Below are 18,174 nucleotides of genomic sequence, written 5' to 3' on the forward strand. Positions count from 1 at the left end.
TGAATAGAACAAATGATGTGCAAAGCAATTGCTCACAACCAGCCAACTGATGCTCCACCAGTTCCCCCAGTTTCGCTGTTCAACGTGACACCACGTGTTATAGGACATCCACGTAGGCCAGAGTCAGCTGTCCTGGTTCTGTTCCCTCCCAGCTCCCTGTGCCCCCTCAGCTCCTTGCTGGCCAGGCAATGTAAGGAACTGAAATGTCCTTGGCTCTGTGTAAGCACTGCTCAGCAACAACTACAACAAAAGTGTGCTATCAACATTATTTTCATTCTAAATCCAAACACAGCACTATACGAGCCACTATGGAGAAGATTATTCCAGCCAAAACCCCAAATCTTCTGCTCCAGAAACACATACTTTACTGTTGCAGAGCAGCTCTAATCACAGTGTGAACATCTGCATTGTGAAACTCACACTTGCGTTCTCTAGAAGTACCATATACTCTTAAAACTACAGTAAGAACAATGAAACAGTGACCAGCTTCCATCAATATCTTATCCAAGCCTTACCATACAATCTGCTGTACAGCAGTTTTTGGGCTCAGTAAAACACAAGCAGAGATGTTTAATTTCACCTCCAAGCAACACTGTCCCAATCCGTAGGCTGTATCTACCTATTTTTAATGAGAACCACAATAGAGACTGGGCAAGCCCAAAGCATCTATCTCTTTGCGCTTTGGAACAGACAGAAAAATCACATCAGAGCTGCTAATGTAAAGTTTGTATTTGACTCTACATTTCCTATGCTGCTCAATAATTGCTCTGGGGTAAAACCCACAGCCACTACCACCACCACAAAACATCCACAGCAGAAAAGTGAAACCAAAACTTTTCATTTTCTGGCAGTGAGGAATCACTGTTGCTTAGACATTATTAAGACAACCATCTTAATGCCTTGAATTCAAGCTACTGCCTGGCAATTCACCAGCAGCTAAGAAGAGATTAGAGATACACCACTCCTATATTATTTCCCAGCAGGCATCAAGTGTGTCAGCTCCTCTTTGCTCTCCTCAGTAGACTGCAGTTAGCAGGAGTTTTGCTTTCAGCACAAACTGTCTACAGAATGGCATCTTTTGCGGAACAACTTCCACTTTCTTGTATTTTCCTTCTAAACATTTGAGAAATTTCCCACCTGGGGATAGATAGTGTTAGGCCAACAACCAGAAGCAACGGTTGCCAGTGAGAAATGGAAAAGATACCTATTCTTTGATTGGTATTTCTGTCTCTGCCTTCTAGCTGGATTGCAAGAGATCCATCAGGGCCTGAAACACTTTTCATTCTCTTAAATGGAGAGATTTATCTCTCCAGGGATTATTTTATCCATTTTATCTCCAGGGTTTCTGTCCTGGCACTCCGTTCCTTATGGGACTGCTTGTATTGTGCTTCCACTGAAGGGTAAAGGGAACGGTAGCTATTTTTCTAACTGCTTCTATCTGAAGTGTCTACCTAAGTGGGTAGGGGACAGGAGGGCCTATCTGGATGCTTCCCATGAAGAATGCCAACAGCCATGTGCTGCTGGAAGAAATGGTTGATGTGGACCTGTTGGCTCTGTCTCAGCTGCAGGTGTGGGGTACTAGCAGCCAGCCAGGGCAGCAGCTTGGTCCCATGCAGGCAGACACAGGGTAAGCAAAGCCACTGCTTCCACTTGCTGTGTTGCTTTGCTTTTGAAAATACCATGTCAAGCCCTGAGCAGCACTGCAGGCTACAGGTGATACTTTCCCATTCAGCAGGCGTTCTCTGCTTCAGAAGAAGAGCAGTTCCTCTGGAGGACTTAACCCCATTTCTTGGTGAGGACATCCCATCCTCTGCTCATCACAAAGCACCCAAGTCTCCTCCACCTACTGTGTTTAAGCACTGTGCCACGAACGGAGGAAAACAAAACTGACAGTCCAACACCGCATCTTATTAGAAGTCTCTATGTCTGGATGATTCAGCTGCATCTCTGAGAAAGCAAAAACCCAGTGAAGCTGAAGAACACTGTGTGGTGACTCATGCTGCAAAGGGCTCTCGGTAGCTGAGATTTGATTCAGACCACCAGCATGTGACTTTTACTATTGCCCATTCATAGAGAATGGAGCACCGTGAACTTGCTTCATGGGGACTGGCAGACAAACCAACCTCTTTGCAGAAAGAAAGGTACCAAAAGCTTGTTTGGGAATAGTTAGGTGAGGCACACAAAATACTCCCAGTTAATAGGAAGCAATCATAAGCATTCTGGACAAAATATGTCCTGATATGTTCCCCACACAAACCTATGAACAGTATCTGTGTGATCTGATGTAATGGAAAGAATGATAATAATGCAAAACATTGTACTTGGAATTGATGTTCCTGTTCCTGATACATCAGAACAGTTATCCGCTGACAGGCATACAAAACCAAATGTCCAGCCTTCCTTTATCAAAGAAAGGCTGCTTGGGCAACTGGGTAACATCCTCACCTCACCATTAAGCAAGGACCTCTTTGACGTTGTTAAGGTTTGCAAGCAATTGCAGGAGCAGTAAGGCAAGATGCTGCTGAGGCTTGGTAATGCCAGAGCTACAGCCCTACTTTGCTTTTTACCTACAAGGCGTAGCAGCAGTACACGTGTGTTAACTGCTAAAAAGAAACTGATGTTGGCCTGGGACCCTCAGCACAAGAAAGACACAGAGCTTTTGGAACAGGTCCAAAGGAGGGCCAGTGGATCAGAGGGCTGGAGCACCTCTCCTATGAAGAAAGGTTGAGGGAACCGGGCTTGTTTAGCTTGGAGAAGAGAAGGCTCCAGGGAGACCTCTTTGTGGACTGCCAGTACTTGAAGGGAGCATATAAACAGGAGGGGGAACAGCTCTTTACGAGGGTGCATAGTGATAGGACAAGGGGGAATGGTTTTAAACTGAGACAGGGGAGATTTAAGTTAGATATGAGGAGGAAGTTTTTCCACACAAAGGGTGGTGAGGCACTGGAACAGGTTGCCCAAGGAGGCTGTGGATGCCCCATCCCTGGAGGTGTTCAAGGCCAGGCTGGATGTGGCTCTGGGCAGCCTGGTCTGCTGGTTGGTGACCCTGCACACAGCAGGGGGGTTAAAACTAAATGACCATTGTGGTCCTTTTCAACACAGGCCATTTGATGATTCTATGATTATGATATGATGTAAAATTTAATTGTAACTGACACAAGATCAATTGTAGGCTGGAGTAGAAGGTAATGAGTGTCAAACTGCAGAGTCCCATGACTGCCACAGAGCCTGGCATCCTCAGATTTGGCTGCTATTATTACTGTAATTAATTATGTTTTTTTTTTTTTTTTTTTTTTTTTTACAATTCAAGCAGGCAACAAATTTAAAGGAATAACTGTTGAGCCAGTAACGTGAACACTGCCCAAATAAAATAGTGATCATGTAAAGCTGTGCACTTAAGAAAATAAACATACACAAGCCTTATGTCTTAGCACCAATCTGTCTGATAGGAGTGCTGAAGAACAAGTGGTTAGATCCCTTTAACAGCAGCACAAGTGAGGGGTAATTTAGTCACAGTGCTATAACACACCTAAGGAGCCTATACAGAGTACTGCTTCAAATCTCCCAAGGAATAAGCTCTGAAGTATCTCCAGAACTCCAGACAGCTGTGGCCAACTCGGTCACAACAGATGCCTGTGAACTCTCTCCTTTATTTTTATTATTATTTTTTTTTTTTAACTGAAGGAGGTATAAATAACTTTTCTTTAGTGTTAAGTAGCCAGTGACTGCTAGCAGACCTTGAGTTTTCCATTCAAATTCCTACATTTCAAGAATGAGGACAAATTCAGGATGTGGCACGACAGTTCACATGCATTTACCATCACACTTGTAAAACACCAAAATGAACCCTGTGACCTACAAAACGTGTAGGATGAACAAGCAAAAGAAGTATGATTTAGATGTAGAAAAATACTGAAACAAGTATGTAAGTACTCTTTTTTTTTTTAGGGGAGGTGGGGTAGTTATCAAAGGGATCCCATTTACGATCTTTCTGCTCCTCTCTTTTCTCTTTTGAACTTCGACTCTTTCTTGTGAGGAACTATTTTACTTTTTGTTTTGTTTTTGCTCCCATTAAACAGTATAAGCCAATTCTGTTTCAGAGAAAGGAGTCTTATTGTTTACATACAAATTCAAAGTCTGACAAAAGCCGATCTCTGTCAGACTCACATTTTGGTTGAAATGTTTTTCCATGTAGTGCTCTCTAGGCTGCATTTGTACACAGTATTTAAACATCTTTTTCCTGTTCTCATCTCTAGCTTAGGGGTTATTTTTCCAATTCTGAAGCTTCTTTCCCAAGGGGCTATCTCTAGGCACCATTCTGGGGACCCTTTTCCCCTGTTTTTGGGAGCTCCTATTACCTATCCCTCCAGAAAGCTACTGTCAACTACCCAGCTCACAGATTATCACATCCCAATTTTCGGATTTTGGGCCCAATCCCTTTGGAATACTATGCTCCTATCTCTCAGATTAATAGGGGTGTACTGCTGGCACTTCATCAAGTGCTGTATAATCAGTTGAATGTATAAATGCTATAGTTATGAAATATACCAGAGAGTTTGGCTAAGCAATTATTATATCAAAAGAGAATAGATAGAAAACTTACCCATATCCTGGGCTCGCTGTGACACTCTCCAGAAGAGATCCTTCCCCTCTGGTAGCCAGCTCTTAAATGGGTCTAGGAGAGGTGCAGCCAGGCTCCACCCTTTCCTGCAGCACAGCTGAATTGCCTTGTGCTCCCCTGGCTGACTCAGTGCTCGCCTCAGGTGATCAATCAGAGGTTCAGGCCATGACTCAGCAGTTCCCATACACGCGCACAGGGCACCGCACACCAACAGCTCCCTCCCGAGACTCTTCCTTTCACCATCACAGCCGCTTCATCTGTCTCTGGCCGTGCTCCTTGCAGGACAACAGAACCGCAGATCGGGACTCCGCACTTGGTTTGCACTGAAAGTGCACCTCAGTTGCACACACTCATGAGTCTCCACCGACCCCCAAGACAAGAATTAAATTCCCTTACCTTGGCCATGCACAAAGTTATCAGGTCGCAAAGGCCAATGCCCGTGCCTACCTGCCTCTTGGCTTTGTCAGAGCCTGTCCTTTATGTAACAGCCTCAGTTTCTTATCGGCTGTCCCAAGGTGTCACCCCACCACCCAGACTGGACTGCTAAAATCAGCAGGGTGCACCTATCCTGTTCAGGACAGTGGGGGAGACCCCCGGGAGGTGATAATTATCCCAGATGACCCCCCAAATTGTTGGAAATATCCAAATAATTTATCAGGATGGTATCTCTGATAAAGCAGCTTTTATTCACAATTGCAATGGAGGGCCTCCTGCAAGCAGGAGAGCACACAGAAAACAGTGTTGTATCTTTTATGCCTTATTGCCCGACGCTTATCTCTTTCTCCCCTAGTTCCTCACTGGCTGAGTACTTTATGTTCACAATCTTCTCGACGCTTCACTAAACATACAAACAGTGGACAAACATAAATCTTCGCTGGCTAAGCATAAACTTCTAATTAATTAACTAATTAACTTCTGACCCTTTGGTCATTATGTTTGGTCATTGTTTCTGGATATCTGCTCATCCACCCTTGCATAGAGATAAGCTCAGAAGGAGGACAGAGGGGAGTATCTTGATGCCTGCCTGTCACATCCTAAGCTTCTCACGGAGTGAGACAGTCCAGCCTAGTGTAGATGTTTGTTAAATCTATTTTTCTTTTGCTGGGAGTTTCTTATCCTAACAGAACAACCCTACAGTATGTTTTCTAATCCCTAACACTATACCACATTGTTTGGAACATTTAACAACTTCTTGCAGTTTTGCAAGAAATAATTAATCACATAATTCAGTAATTAGGTCTCCAAAAGATGCTGCTAACGTATACAGTATTTCTACTTTTTAGATCTAAGGATAAGTTACAGAATACAAATACATTATGTTCTACTTCTTCAAACCAATTGCCCTTTTTAATATCTAATGCAGAAACAACATCCCATTCCCACACGTTAACAACGTTATCCCAGATTGTTAACATTACCAAAGCCAGCTCAAAAAACGTAGTGGCTTCTTCTGAAGAGAAGTTACCAATAAATTAGTACTAAATAATTTATTTTATATTATACTATATTTACATTTTATTTTATATTATAGATTAGACTAATTTCTATGTTAGTTTATAAGGGGAACCAAGAGGAAACACACGTTAAAAACAAGTAACTAACAAGTCACTGATGACAATGTACAATCACTTTCAATAACCCTGGTATTTTACAACCAACTGTCTAAGTACTGTAATTTCAAACCAGAGCATTTTCTTACCACTTGCATCAAAAGATCTATTTGTTTTCAGATTAGAGAAAAACCTCACAAATGAAAGCAAGAGTAAAAACTGTATATATGACTTATTTTACAAATGCTGTTCAGGTGCTTATTGGGCTCTGGACGCAAACTACCAGAGTTATATGCATAAAAATATAGAAGAATCTTTGCTAAGGAGGTATACATTTGTTTACATCAGGTTTCTTGGGATACAGCCCTCTATCTGTATTTCAGCTGGCCAGCCACCGTATCTATTCTTCTTACTGTCAGAGTGGTTTATCTGTTAAAAATAAAACAAAATAAAATGAATCAGTATTTGTGTTTACCAAATTAGTTTGTCAAACCTTATACAACATAAAAGAGAAACGGAAGCTGAGGGGTATGTTAGACATCTTATTCAACATAATGGGTTAAGATTCCACCAATTTCTCTTACACTTTGCCTAAGAAATCCAAAGATTCAAAGGCTCAGATCTAAAGCAAAGAATAATGACACATTAGAGAATTTGCTTTGAACAACTATGGCTGATCCTGAAGTTACTACAGATACCCCACAAGATCTGCACCTAAAGTTTACATCCGAGACAGAAACAAATAAAATTGAAAATAAAATGAACCTGACCTTTTCTCTTTCGATATCATCTGGAAGCCTGAAGCCTTTGGCAGCTATAAAAGCCCAGCTTGACCTGAACTTCATATTTTGTATTTCTTTACTTCCCAGAGCTTCTACTAACTTTTTGGCATTACTTTTCAACCTAAAAAAAAAAAAAAAAAAAAAGTATTAATAATATTAAAAAAAAAGCTGAAAAAGAACACTTTGGCTTTATAGTGAGAAGTGGCTGGTGGAACTGGGATTGTTTACCACATTGCTCTCTACAAGTAACTGAAAGGAGATTGCTGTGAGGTGGATGCTGGTCTTTCCCCTCAGTTCACGAGCAATAGGACACGAGGAAATGGCCTCAAAGTTTTTATCAGAGGATACTTGGGTTGTACATCAGGAAGAAATTTTTCACAGAGAGGGTGGTCAAGCAATTTTTCACAGAGAGGGCAGAGGAGGCTGACTAGGGAAGTGGTGCAGTCCCTATCTCTGGAGGCATTTAAGGGATATGTGGATGTGGCACAAAGGGACACAGTTTAATGATAAGACTCACGAGGTCAGGTTGATGGTTGGACTTAATGATCTTAAGGGTCTTTTCCAATCTAGATGAGTCTATAATTCTATGGTTTACGTTAGTAGGTTGGCACAAGAAACAATCAGAAGTTAAAAACTTCCTGAGTGCTGTCTTATTAGCATGCCATTAAACCTACAGACCAAAATTACATCTTTGAATTCCTCTTCTCTACATCCCTGATGTCAATACCATCTGTTTGTAACAATGCAGCAGAAAGAAATACATCTCAAACACTGAATTTGTAAAATTTGACTTTTTATTCCTTTTTAAATGTGGATAAAAGCTTCAAATGTTTATCAGCCAAATGATTAAGACTGTCCCTGTTTAATTATGATATCATGACTTTAATCATAAGATTTGAAAGGACTTGAAGAATCAGGTTAAGATGTAAGAAGGAATGCAAGCTAGGTATGTTCTAATTAGAGCTGTGGATACCTTTTTAATAAAAGGTTGTGATGCAGAGATAATAACACTGCCCTTTATGATGATAACTGGTGCTTTTAAACAAGCATGATGCTCTCCTTCCATCTTTGGAAGCATCAACACATATGATGTGAGCAAGCATTGAATGTATATATAATCCAAACTTTTAAGAAAGGAAATGACTACACAATGAAATGAATCACTCCTTTAAACCACTGTACAACAGTGACTGCCAGGCTATTTGTTGCTGTGTTTCTCAGCCTGTCATGAATAGTTTCCTTACCGGGCGCTTCCATCATCATGAGTAACCATGAAAAGCAGGGACCCTTGTGGTGCACTTTCAATGAAAGCCACCATCTCTTCTGAGTGGTCTGTTGAATTAATTACACAACTGGTTACTCCCTCACACACACGATCACATTCCACCTACTTTCCCTTGCATTCAACTTCTCCTCACTTTTTGACCTTGCCTACTCAAAATGAGACCTATTTAGGCAATCTTTCCATGCACTGGCACAGGACTTGCCTAATCCTTGAAGATGCAGAAAGCTGCCAGCTCTCACTGAAGACCAGAGGAGCAAAGGTTGATCTATAATTCCCAGCTGTAAAGAAAGATACTTCTGAACCTCTGAAAACAGATAACATTTACACACAAGTTGAGATTTTACCCTGCATAACACACCACCAGCAAGCAAAACATGGAATAGTTCAGAAATCACTGATACTCTGTGCCTTTATTTTTGTGTGCTGACTACCATGCCAACCGTAGATCTAAGTAACACACCCCACTGTACATCCATTTGCATTAAATGGCAGTTTATTTGCAGCACTAAGATATTTATTCATAAGGCATACGTTATTTTCTATAGAAAGTAAGTGTATTGTATGGCAGTAGCCTTGGAGACATTGCAGTCCATACACCATATAAAAATCTGAAGCCCCATGATTAGACCCAGTGTGATTTCTGTTCATGCATGCAAGGTCATAAACATTCTTAAGTGGTGAAAGAATTGGCTGCAAGTGCCTCATAGCATTCTGTTTCTTCTTAGTAGGAAGTACGGTAAGGTATCATCCTAAGTCTGGAAAATGTATTAGAAGCTATTCTTAAAGTAGATCTTCTGTTTAGCTACATAGTAGTGTAGAAAGACTAGCTTATTATGATTTTGCAATTAGAAAAGAATAGAACAAAATGTATCAGAAAAAAGATTTTGCTAAATAGATGCAGTATCTGGTTAAGTGCTGTCCTTTGCCAGACTGAAATAATGGAGAAAAAAAATAGCAACTAATCACAACAAACATTAACTAACACAACCAACAGAAAAAAAAGCCCCACATCTTTTCAGGAAAAGTTGTTGTCAGAAGATCTGGCTATGTTTAAATGACTACATCTGCTGTTTGTTTCTAAGTGATCTTCTTCAATGAAGAAGCACAGTCACTTAAAGACTAGGACAAATATTTTAATATGTTTTTATTGAACACTGAGATGTTAACAAAAGCTTTGTTGCACCCTTTTCCCTACCTCCTTCCCACATGTCAAAGAAATTGGCTGATGTTAGTGCTCCTGTTTCATCTGTAAGAAAAGATTAAGAGTGCAAATATGAGCAAAAACGGTTACATTTATCAGCATGCACAGCATTTTCAGCAAAAGGAAGGCATCTCTAAGTTTTGGTATTATTGTGCTTCCAATTTTTCGTTTGCATTTTGAAATTGGAAGAAATATAGAATAATGTAAATTTGAGATTCGGGGAAAACATTTTGTGTAGTCACTGCTTGTAGCTGCAGTCAGCTGAAAAAATTGTTCTCAAATCACTTCTGTTACAACACAGACCTGCATACTGTCAGAGAGAAATCACACTGGAAATAAACAAATTCTTCTTTAAACAAAAGCCTGAATCTGAACATCGCTGCTGACAAAACCATCATTATTTTTGTTTTAAGGAAGAAATTCCATTTACTGTACACATCCAAGTGCACATACGTACATATACTACATTAGGTGGCAACCATACACATAGAAGTTGATTAAGCCTGATTCTATTTGAATGGCTCCATTCTGTGCAGTGTTTCAGATTCTTGTCTACATTAATTGAGCCCAGCAACTCAAATAAAATCATGAAGGTTTAGACAAGGCTAAAACCTTGTTTAACAATAATGAGACAAGGAAACTGGAACAAAAACGTTCTGTGATCAAAACCAACTCGTCAGTGCATCCCTTGCTTCCACTCCCCCACGATATTTAGCAATCATTTTTCTAAGGATCCATCGTTGAATGCATTGCATTTCACCACCATACCTATTCATCTAAGTTAAAATGGTGCATGAGACCTGGAACAAACTACTGCATCAGCTTTCCAACAGCTTCTATTACAAGCACTTTAATATTAATCAAGCTTTGAGTTTGTCTTTCTGTCCACTGACCAATTCTAGAAAAGGAAATTGTACCTCACGTAGAACTGCAATTCTCAGTTACTGTATATCTTTTTATTTGCTTATACTGATTATGTACATGTTTCTTTCATTTATCCAGAAGACTATTTCTCTCAAGCAGTAATTTGTCCTTCTTACATTTAAGATGAATCAAGTTGCAATTTCTCCTTTGCTTCCATACCAGCTACTAAAAACACCCCAAACGTTTGTTTTTTTAATCATCACAAAGGTATGTCTCTAACATTTTTAATCTTACTTACAATTGACAATGGCTATGTTTATACCTCTTCCAACATTACCCTTTTCTTCACTTATAAGCCTGGAATTGAAAAGAAGTGCTGTATCAGTAGATTTCATCCTTCCAGAGACTCCGATTCAGATTTACCAATGCTAAGCCATTTCCTGGTGTTCAAACTTTTTCAGTTATCTAATTCAAGAGCCTAGTAGTAAGCAAGAGCTTTGGCTTTAAAGTCTTGCATGTTGTACCAGTCCATTTCCTTCAAAGATACTTAATGAGTTCTGCAAAATGAACCAGATCAAGAAAGTGCTTTGTACAAATCCATCCAGAAAGATAAAAAAGAAAAACATAACAAATGTGTGGGTTCGTTTTTATGATAGTAAGCCATGTGGCTGTATCTACTTGAAAGATCACTTTAAGGATTTAAAGTCACTTTACTTGTCTGGTCTGAAAAAGGAGGAACAAACCTGACTTTCAGAAGGTGCTGACCACTCAATATATGTCCTGAGTGACTAAAACTAAAAATCATAATTGAAGCCAACAGCTGAAAACAGCTTATCTACAGGAATGAAGACAATAACCTGAGATGTATGTATTAAAAAAAAAAAAAAAAAAGTTAAATATTATCAGATATATGCTGATGTTTACCACCAATAAAACATCAACAATTTATAAGTCTTTTGATCTAGGTTTAAATGACTCAGACGACATGCTTCTCAAAACCTTATATTACATCTACCTATCAATAAAAAAGTTGAGTCAGCCCAGGATATGAGAGAAAGCCAATCAAACAGACCAGATACTGAGCAAAGGCAAGTATACTACATAGAAACTACAGTGTCTGTGAAAGGAAAATACAACCTTCAGCAAAAACAGTACAGACCCACACGGCAGCAATGTGCTATCCCAAAGGCAGAACACACAAGAAGAGGAGAAAAATTTAAAACAACTTTAAAAAACACATTTATAAGCATATATTCAAAGTCACTATCTCCACGTTATCTTTAGCTCTTCAGTGCTGTTAAGTCTCTACTTTAGGCCAGAGTTCCATGGAAATGAATTGTCTTGGTTTGAATCATCACCATAAAGCTCACCAGAATGAAGCAGAGAAGAATCTGTATTTAAGATGGAATTCAAATCATGCTGCAGAAGGAGCGCCATAAAAAGGAAAACAGGAACAGGAGGAAAAACTCATTTGTTCCTAAGAGACCTAGGGCATACTTATTAACTGAAAAGGGAATATACAGTGACCTTTTTCTGCATGTAATTTTACTGAAGAGGTCTTTTCTTTCCCTAGGAGCTAACTTGCTAGTGAACCAAAATGAAAGATCCTTCTTTATACTACAAAGTATTGACATATATTAAAAGTCAGTCTGGTACTTACAGCTCATCTTCAAAACAGATTTTAGCCAGCTTTTCTTTGCCACCACCACTAAGAATCCGATAGGCATAGCTCCCTGGTGAGCAGGGAGACCAGTGATCACACTTCTGCCTTCTGGGGAGTGGGGCTACAACAGCAAAGATGAGGAAGTCTTCCTGAGTGCTACATAAACAATTTCTACATGGAAAGAATCACTTAGAGTCAACACGTTAATATATAAGCTCATACTTATATACACAGAGGCCAATACTGTCAGCTTGCCAGTATTGTGGCAACATTCTCACAGATTTGCTTGGGTTTTGGGTTATTGTTGGCTTTCAAACCACTGCTGGGAAGAAGAGCTAACTTGCCTAGAGAAAATAATTCCATATACTCTCGATTCAAATCAGATCATACTATTTTGTACTATTTCCATTGAAAGTAAACAAGGGCTATATGGATAAAGAATTCCTGCAGATAGCTTGAAGCTGACTGTTACAATTCTAAACTTTTTTCACACAATAGCAGTCATAGAATGAAAAAAACATTAAGTCCATCAGATCAGAAGAAAAAAAAGAGAACCACATCACAAACTTTGGCTAGCGATTCCACCAGTTACGGAAACTCTAAAAAACACCTAAGATATAGTCAAAGCTTCAGCAGCAGCTTTGCAGATTGCTTATGCTTACATGCCAACAAACAAATAAGGTGTTATTAGATTACTAGTCAATTATTAATATTTGCATACCGGCAAATATAAGATGACATTATGTTTCTTCAAAATAGTGCATAAGAAGTAGTCCAGATTTACACTAATTAAATGAATTCACTTTATCCATAGAATCAAAGAATCACCAAGGTTGGAAAAGACCTTCAAGATCATCCAGTCCAACCGTTCACCTATTCCCAATAGCTCCCACTAAACCATGTCCCTCAACACAACATCCAGCCTTTCCTTGAACACCCCCAGGGTCGGTGATTCCACCACCTCCCTGGGCAGTCCATTCCAGTGCCTGACCACCCTTTCTGAAAAGTAATACTTCCTCATGTCCAGCCTGAATCTCCCCTGTCGTAGCTTGAAACCATTCCCTCTGGTCCTAACAACATCCAAACAACATCATTCTTATAATAGCTTGTTAGGTAACAAGAGGACAAAAGGTAATGGCCTTAAGTTACACCATGGCATGTTTAGGTCAGATATTTGGAAATATTTGTTCTCAGCAAGAGCAGTGATGCAGTGGCACAGACTGCCCTGGGAGGTGGTGCAGTCACCGTCCCTGGAGGTGTTCAAGAGCCGTGTGGATGTGGCACTGAGGGACATGGGCATGGTGAAGGTGGGCTGGTGGTTGGACTGGGTGATCTTAGTGATTTTATGATTGTAAGCCCTTTTTAATTTAACAAGTAAATAGAGAACATTAGATAAAAGGAAAAAAAAATACAACTACATACCCCTCAACACTGGTTTCTTTCCAATGTCTTGAAGATAAGCTATAGATGTCGACAGTGTCTCTTGTGATAAATGAGCAGCAAATAAGTATCCCAAGTACCAAGCAAACGATGATGCCAACAAGAGCCCTGATAACTTCACAAAATCTGCCAAGAAGAAAAACACAGACATAAAGATGTACCCATAGCAACACACACACACAAAAAGTATTTTCTCTGGCACTGCTACAAAAACGGCTATTTTTTTCTACCACTGTGTTAACCTTGCCTTTGGTGATATGGTGACAGAGCACTGGTTGCACACTCATCTCTCAGAATTCCTTCCATCTTGAAAACTTCATCTTTGAGAAGAAAACCCACCCCCAGCTCTGCACCAGATCCCCTCAACCCATAGTTATGATACTGCAAGGAGACATGAAATTCAATTCAAAAATTAGTACCAGATATCATACACGACTATGTAGGTTGTATACAATTACTGCTGTTTTTGTGTGATGTGCAGACACTAAAATAATGGTTTAAACCACAGGTGTGCAACCTTTTTGGACTACTTGATCACACTAAGTGAAGAGGAATTGTCTTGGGCCACATATAAAATACATAATATATATAAGTAATAAAGCTAATTTTTTTTTAATATATAGTTTTTAATGAAACAAACAAACAAACAAAAAGCAACAAAAACATAAAACTAGTAGGATATGTGACCTTTAGTGAAAATAACACATCAGTCTGGTTCTTGGCAGTCTTAAAATCTGTTCTCAAATTTATTGAAATGGACAGCAAAGCTGTGTATTTTTCGCTTTTCACAGGACTGTGTTTAGCCAACGTATCAAAATGCATATGACTATTTCCCATAATCTGTTAGCACAGACTGCACCCTCCCCATGCCCTGGTTTTGGCCCCAGCAGTGTGGATCACACATTGCTGTGAGGCTGTTTTGAGTGATGGATGTGTGTCTGGGGCCAGGCTGGGCCTCTCAGTGGGGCAAAGCCACCACCATGTCAGCATGGGGCAAGTGGCCAGCTGCAGCGCAGGCTGGGCTATGCTGTTGCAGCACAATCATCCATATTCACCATGCTTTCCCCTCACACTGACTGGCACAGCCAAGGAGGGCTCTAAAACTCCCCTTTGCAGGCTCAGCTGTGCAGAGACCAAGTGACAGACATCACTGATGGGTCTTGGTGATCCCTGAGCTGGGCTAGTGAACCTGCCAATCCCAGGTGGCAGGGTCCATCAGGATGAGCACACTGAAGACGCATTCTTTATTCAGAAGGGATACATTACCTGAGTTATGATGTTAAACAGTGAAATATCACAGTGGAATTGGGAAACCCTGGCTTTTACAACCGTTAAGACTTCTGTCCTTTCTCTGCTTATCCCCTCTGTAGATTAAGGTCATATTCTTCACTTGTTCTCCTCAAGTGTTGCTTTACAAGTCTTACCTCTTTCACACTGACTGCCTGACTTGTCCACATCTGTTAGTGCAGGATGGACATGATAGTACAATGTGCCCATTCTGGAGGCTCTGCTTATGTTTATTCACGCCAAAAGGAAGTTTTAACATTTATCTTGAGAGTAGAATTTACTGCCTCAATTCAGTTTATAATACTACACAAAGAGATCTTCTCTCTTGCAAAGCTTTGACTTCTCTAGCCTCTATATCAACTACTGCGTAAGACTGTTCCTTGTATTGTACCTAAAAAAACTCCACCAAAACACACACACAAAAATAACAAAACTCAACAGAAAACAGTTGTAACACTAACTCTAAATATTACTAAGAAGAATCACAAACACACCCTATTCTCCATAACAGCAACAGAACTAGGAAATCCTCTGAATCACAGGTGTCAGCTTAACATCTGAGCAACAGTTGTACTTCAACCCTTGAATCTCAGTGAGGGGCAATGCAGATCATTATGAACATTTAAAGTTTTTCTATACAGTTTCTCATCTTTTTTATAAATAAAAACAAACAATAAGGACAGTACATCATCTTTTCAAGATGGTCTAAGCTCTTAAGATGTTCTGTGCCACTGTATTTAAGAGTTAAAGGATTATGACAGAGAAAGTTATATAATGGGAATCTTCAGAGAGAGAACACATTTTGCCATTTGCAACATTTGCAATCTTAGGCTAAGGGAATTCACAGAATCACAGAATGGTTTGGGCTGGCAGGGAGCTCAAAGCCCACCCGCCCCAACTCCTGCCATGGGCAGGGCTGCCTCCCACCAGCTCAGGCTGCCCTGGCTTTGAGTGATGGAAAGATGGAGTCCAGAAAACTGTTGTAGAACATTGCCAGTGAACTTCTGGCTTTGACTCTGGGGATTCAGAAGCCAGTGGGGGACTGCACTGAAGGCATCAGCGGAGTCCACTGGGTCTTCACTTACTGAAGACACATATACCACACATATTATAAATTCCCCACACAGAAATGCATAAAAACCCATATGCAGCTAAACCATACACTCAAACTGAAGAGAACTTATGACTTGCTACAAGCAGCACTCATAAAATGAGAAGCTGGGTCTACATTCACAGAAGCAAGGCTGCGCTCATGCTGAGCTGAAAGGTTGTGGTTCAGCATGGCTGCGGCACTCAGAGCTGTGAGGGAACCGCATGCCACGGAGAGGTGCTTGGCCTGTGACAGGCAGATACTGAGCTGAAGGGGCAGAGAGGCATAGGAGAATGAAAACACGTGGAAAGATGAAGTGGTGGTGGGCAAGGGCACGTCGGGAAGACCTCGGAAAACACGTGTCCCATTTTCCAACAGCTCTGGTTCCTTTCTGCTCAGGTGCTCACTTGTACCTTGGCAGCGGCTTAAGCACAGCACACCTCTGTTTGTGCTTAGCTGACTTGAAACACTCGCGCTGCCACGCCTCGCCAGCACATACCCGCTGCTCCAAGGCCGGCATTCAAGGGGAGAAAAAAAAAGACACCTTGAGATTAAATTCTGATGATCGAAAGAAAAAAAAAAACAAAACAAAACTAATCCGGCGTGGATTCGCAGTATGATGCTTCCCAGAGGCTCGTACCGCAGGCGGCTGACAGCCAGGGAAAGCTGCGCTCTGGGAGAACCAGACAGAGGAACGCTGAGGGACTGCTACTCACAGTGCCGCCTCTGCCACATCGCTGGGACGGTGATGGGCCCCCCACCCCCTGCCCGCCGCCGTCCCCCGCTGCTGCTGCTGCTGCTGCTGCTCCTCCTCCTCCTTCTCTTCCTCCTCCCCTCTCCTCCGTTCTTCTCTGTCCGCAGGCACAACTGACCCCCGCCTCGCCGGGCCGTCAGCAGAGTGGCGGAACGGACAGGGGAGCGGCCAGCTGTCCGCGATGCCCCGCCTTGGCACGGCCCCGCGCCGCACCCTGCTGCTTCGGGCTATTCGTTCACTCATGGGGAAAAGTGTAGGTGGTTTTCCTGGGCTGAAGAGCTGACCTTAAGCTAAGCCTTGGCCCGGCCATCAGGCGTTCCCGTGGATGGTGATAGTTGCCGCCGCCATTTTCTGAGGGGGCTGTGGGGTCCTGCTGGCAATGGGGCTCGGTCCTGGCGATATGGAAGCCTCTCCTCATGTCTCCTTGGCAGCGGCAGTGGACGGCCCGGTGCTCTGAGGGCTACGTCTGCTCTTGAGGGCAGGAGAGGACTGTGAAACAAACTTCCTTTTGAGCTTGTAAAATACAGCTGTACCTCTAATCTAGAAAAGCCTCCAACAGCTCGACTATTCAGTCTGGGCAAGAGGAGGCTGAGGTGAACCTCATCACTCCCCACAACCACCTGAAAGGAGGCTGTGATGAGGTGGGGTTGGCCTGCCAGGTAGCAGGAACAGGACAAGAGGGAGTGGCCTCAGGTTTTGCTGGGGAGATTCAGGTTGATATTAGGAAATATTTGTTCTCAGGAATAGCAGTGATGCAGTGGCACACCCTGGGAGGTGGTGCAGTCACCGTCCCTGGAAGTGTTCAGGAGCCGTGTGGATGTGGCACTGAGGGACGTGGGCAGTGGGCATGGTGGGGGTGGGTCAGTGGTTGATCTAGGTGATCTTAGAGGTCTTTTCCAACCTCTATGATTCTGTGGTTCTCTAATTCAGTCATACTGCATTAGACAGGGGTGCTAGAAGTTATTATCTGGAGAAAGAAAATAACCTGCTTACAGGATTGAAGGCAAGGCTTGTGCCATACAGAAGTCCATCTGAGAAACAATTTCGCCCCAAATCTCAAAACCTTTTTCTTTTCTTGGTTGAACCCAACTCAGAAAACAATATACAAGTAAGGGGTTTTACCTGGTGATAGTGTTATTCAAGAAGCAGATGCATAACAACAAGTCAGTAATCACACACTCAGGAGAGACACTGCTTATTTAGTTCAGATTTGTGCTGATTTGGGTGCTGAGTAGTTCCCTACAAATCAAACAGGACTATCCATGCTGTATTTATACACGCAGCTTGAAAAGTCACTAGTTTTTCCATCTTCTTTACGATGACTGGTCAGTAAGTTACATACAGTTATAATATCGCTAACAATCCTTTTGCAACTATGCATGTCAAGGGGCAAATAACAAAATAAAAGGGTCTGTGGGAGTGATTGTAATGATGGTACTTCAATTACAAGTCTCTTAGTTTTCCAGTTTTCTTGCTGAATTGGCAATGCTCCTAAAACATCCTGAGTAATGTCTTCCTCAAGGCCTACTTGCTCCAGGATGTCCTTGGTTGAAGGATGTTAATCTGTTTAGGGATGTTTAATTGCCCTTTGCTTGTCAGTTTAACATATACAAAGAACATCTTCAGCTAGCTAAGTT

At 41.5% G+C, this 18,174-nt stretch overlaps 1 protein-coding gene across 1 annotated transcript; it reads right to left on the minus strand.

Moving 5' to 3' along the window:
• Positions 1-5,367: 5,367 nt before the first annotated feature.
• FAM3B (FAM3 metabolism regulating signaling molecule B) lies at positions 5,368-16,518 on the minus strand. Its single transcript, XM_042866807.1, has 8 exons — positions 16,500-16,518; positions 13,389-13,532; positions 11,964-12,087; positions 10,602-10,660; positions 9,434-9,484; positions 8,198-8,285; positions 6,942-7,074; positions 5,368-6,600 (listed from the first exon to the last, which is right to left on the minus strand). The coding sequence occupies exons 1-8, from the start codon at positions 16,516-16,518 to the stop codon at positions 6,511-6,513; spliced, it is 708 nt and encodes a 235-aa protein (XP_042722741.1). The 3' UTR covers positions 5,368-6,510.
• Between the last annotated feature and the right edge of the window lie 1,656 nt (positions 16,519-18,174).

The sequence above is a fragment of the Lagopus leucura genome, unplaced genomic scaffold (assembly GCF_019238085.1).
Source record: "Lagopus leucura isolate 7727_CA_CO unplaced genomic scaffold, USGS_WTPT01 Super-Scaffold_100001, whole genome shotgun sequence".
Lineage (NCBI taxonomy): Eukaryota > Metazoa > Chordata > Aves > Galliformes > Phasianidae > Lagopus > Lagopus leucura.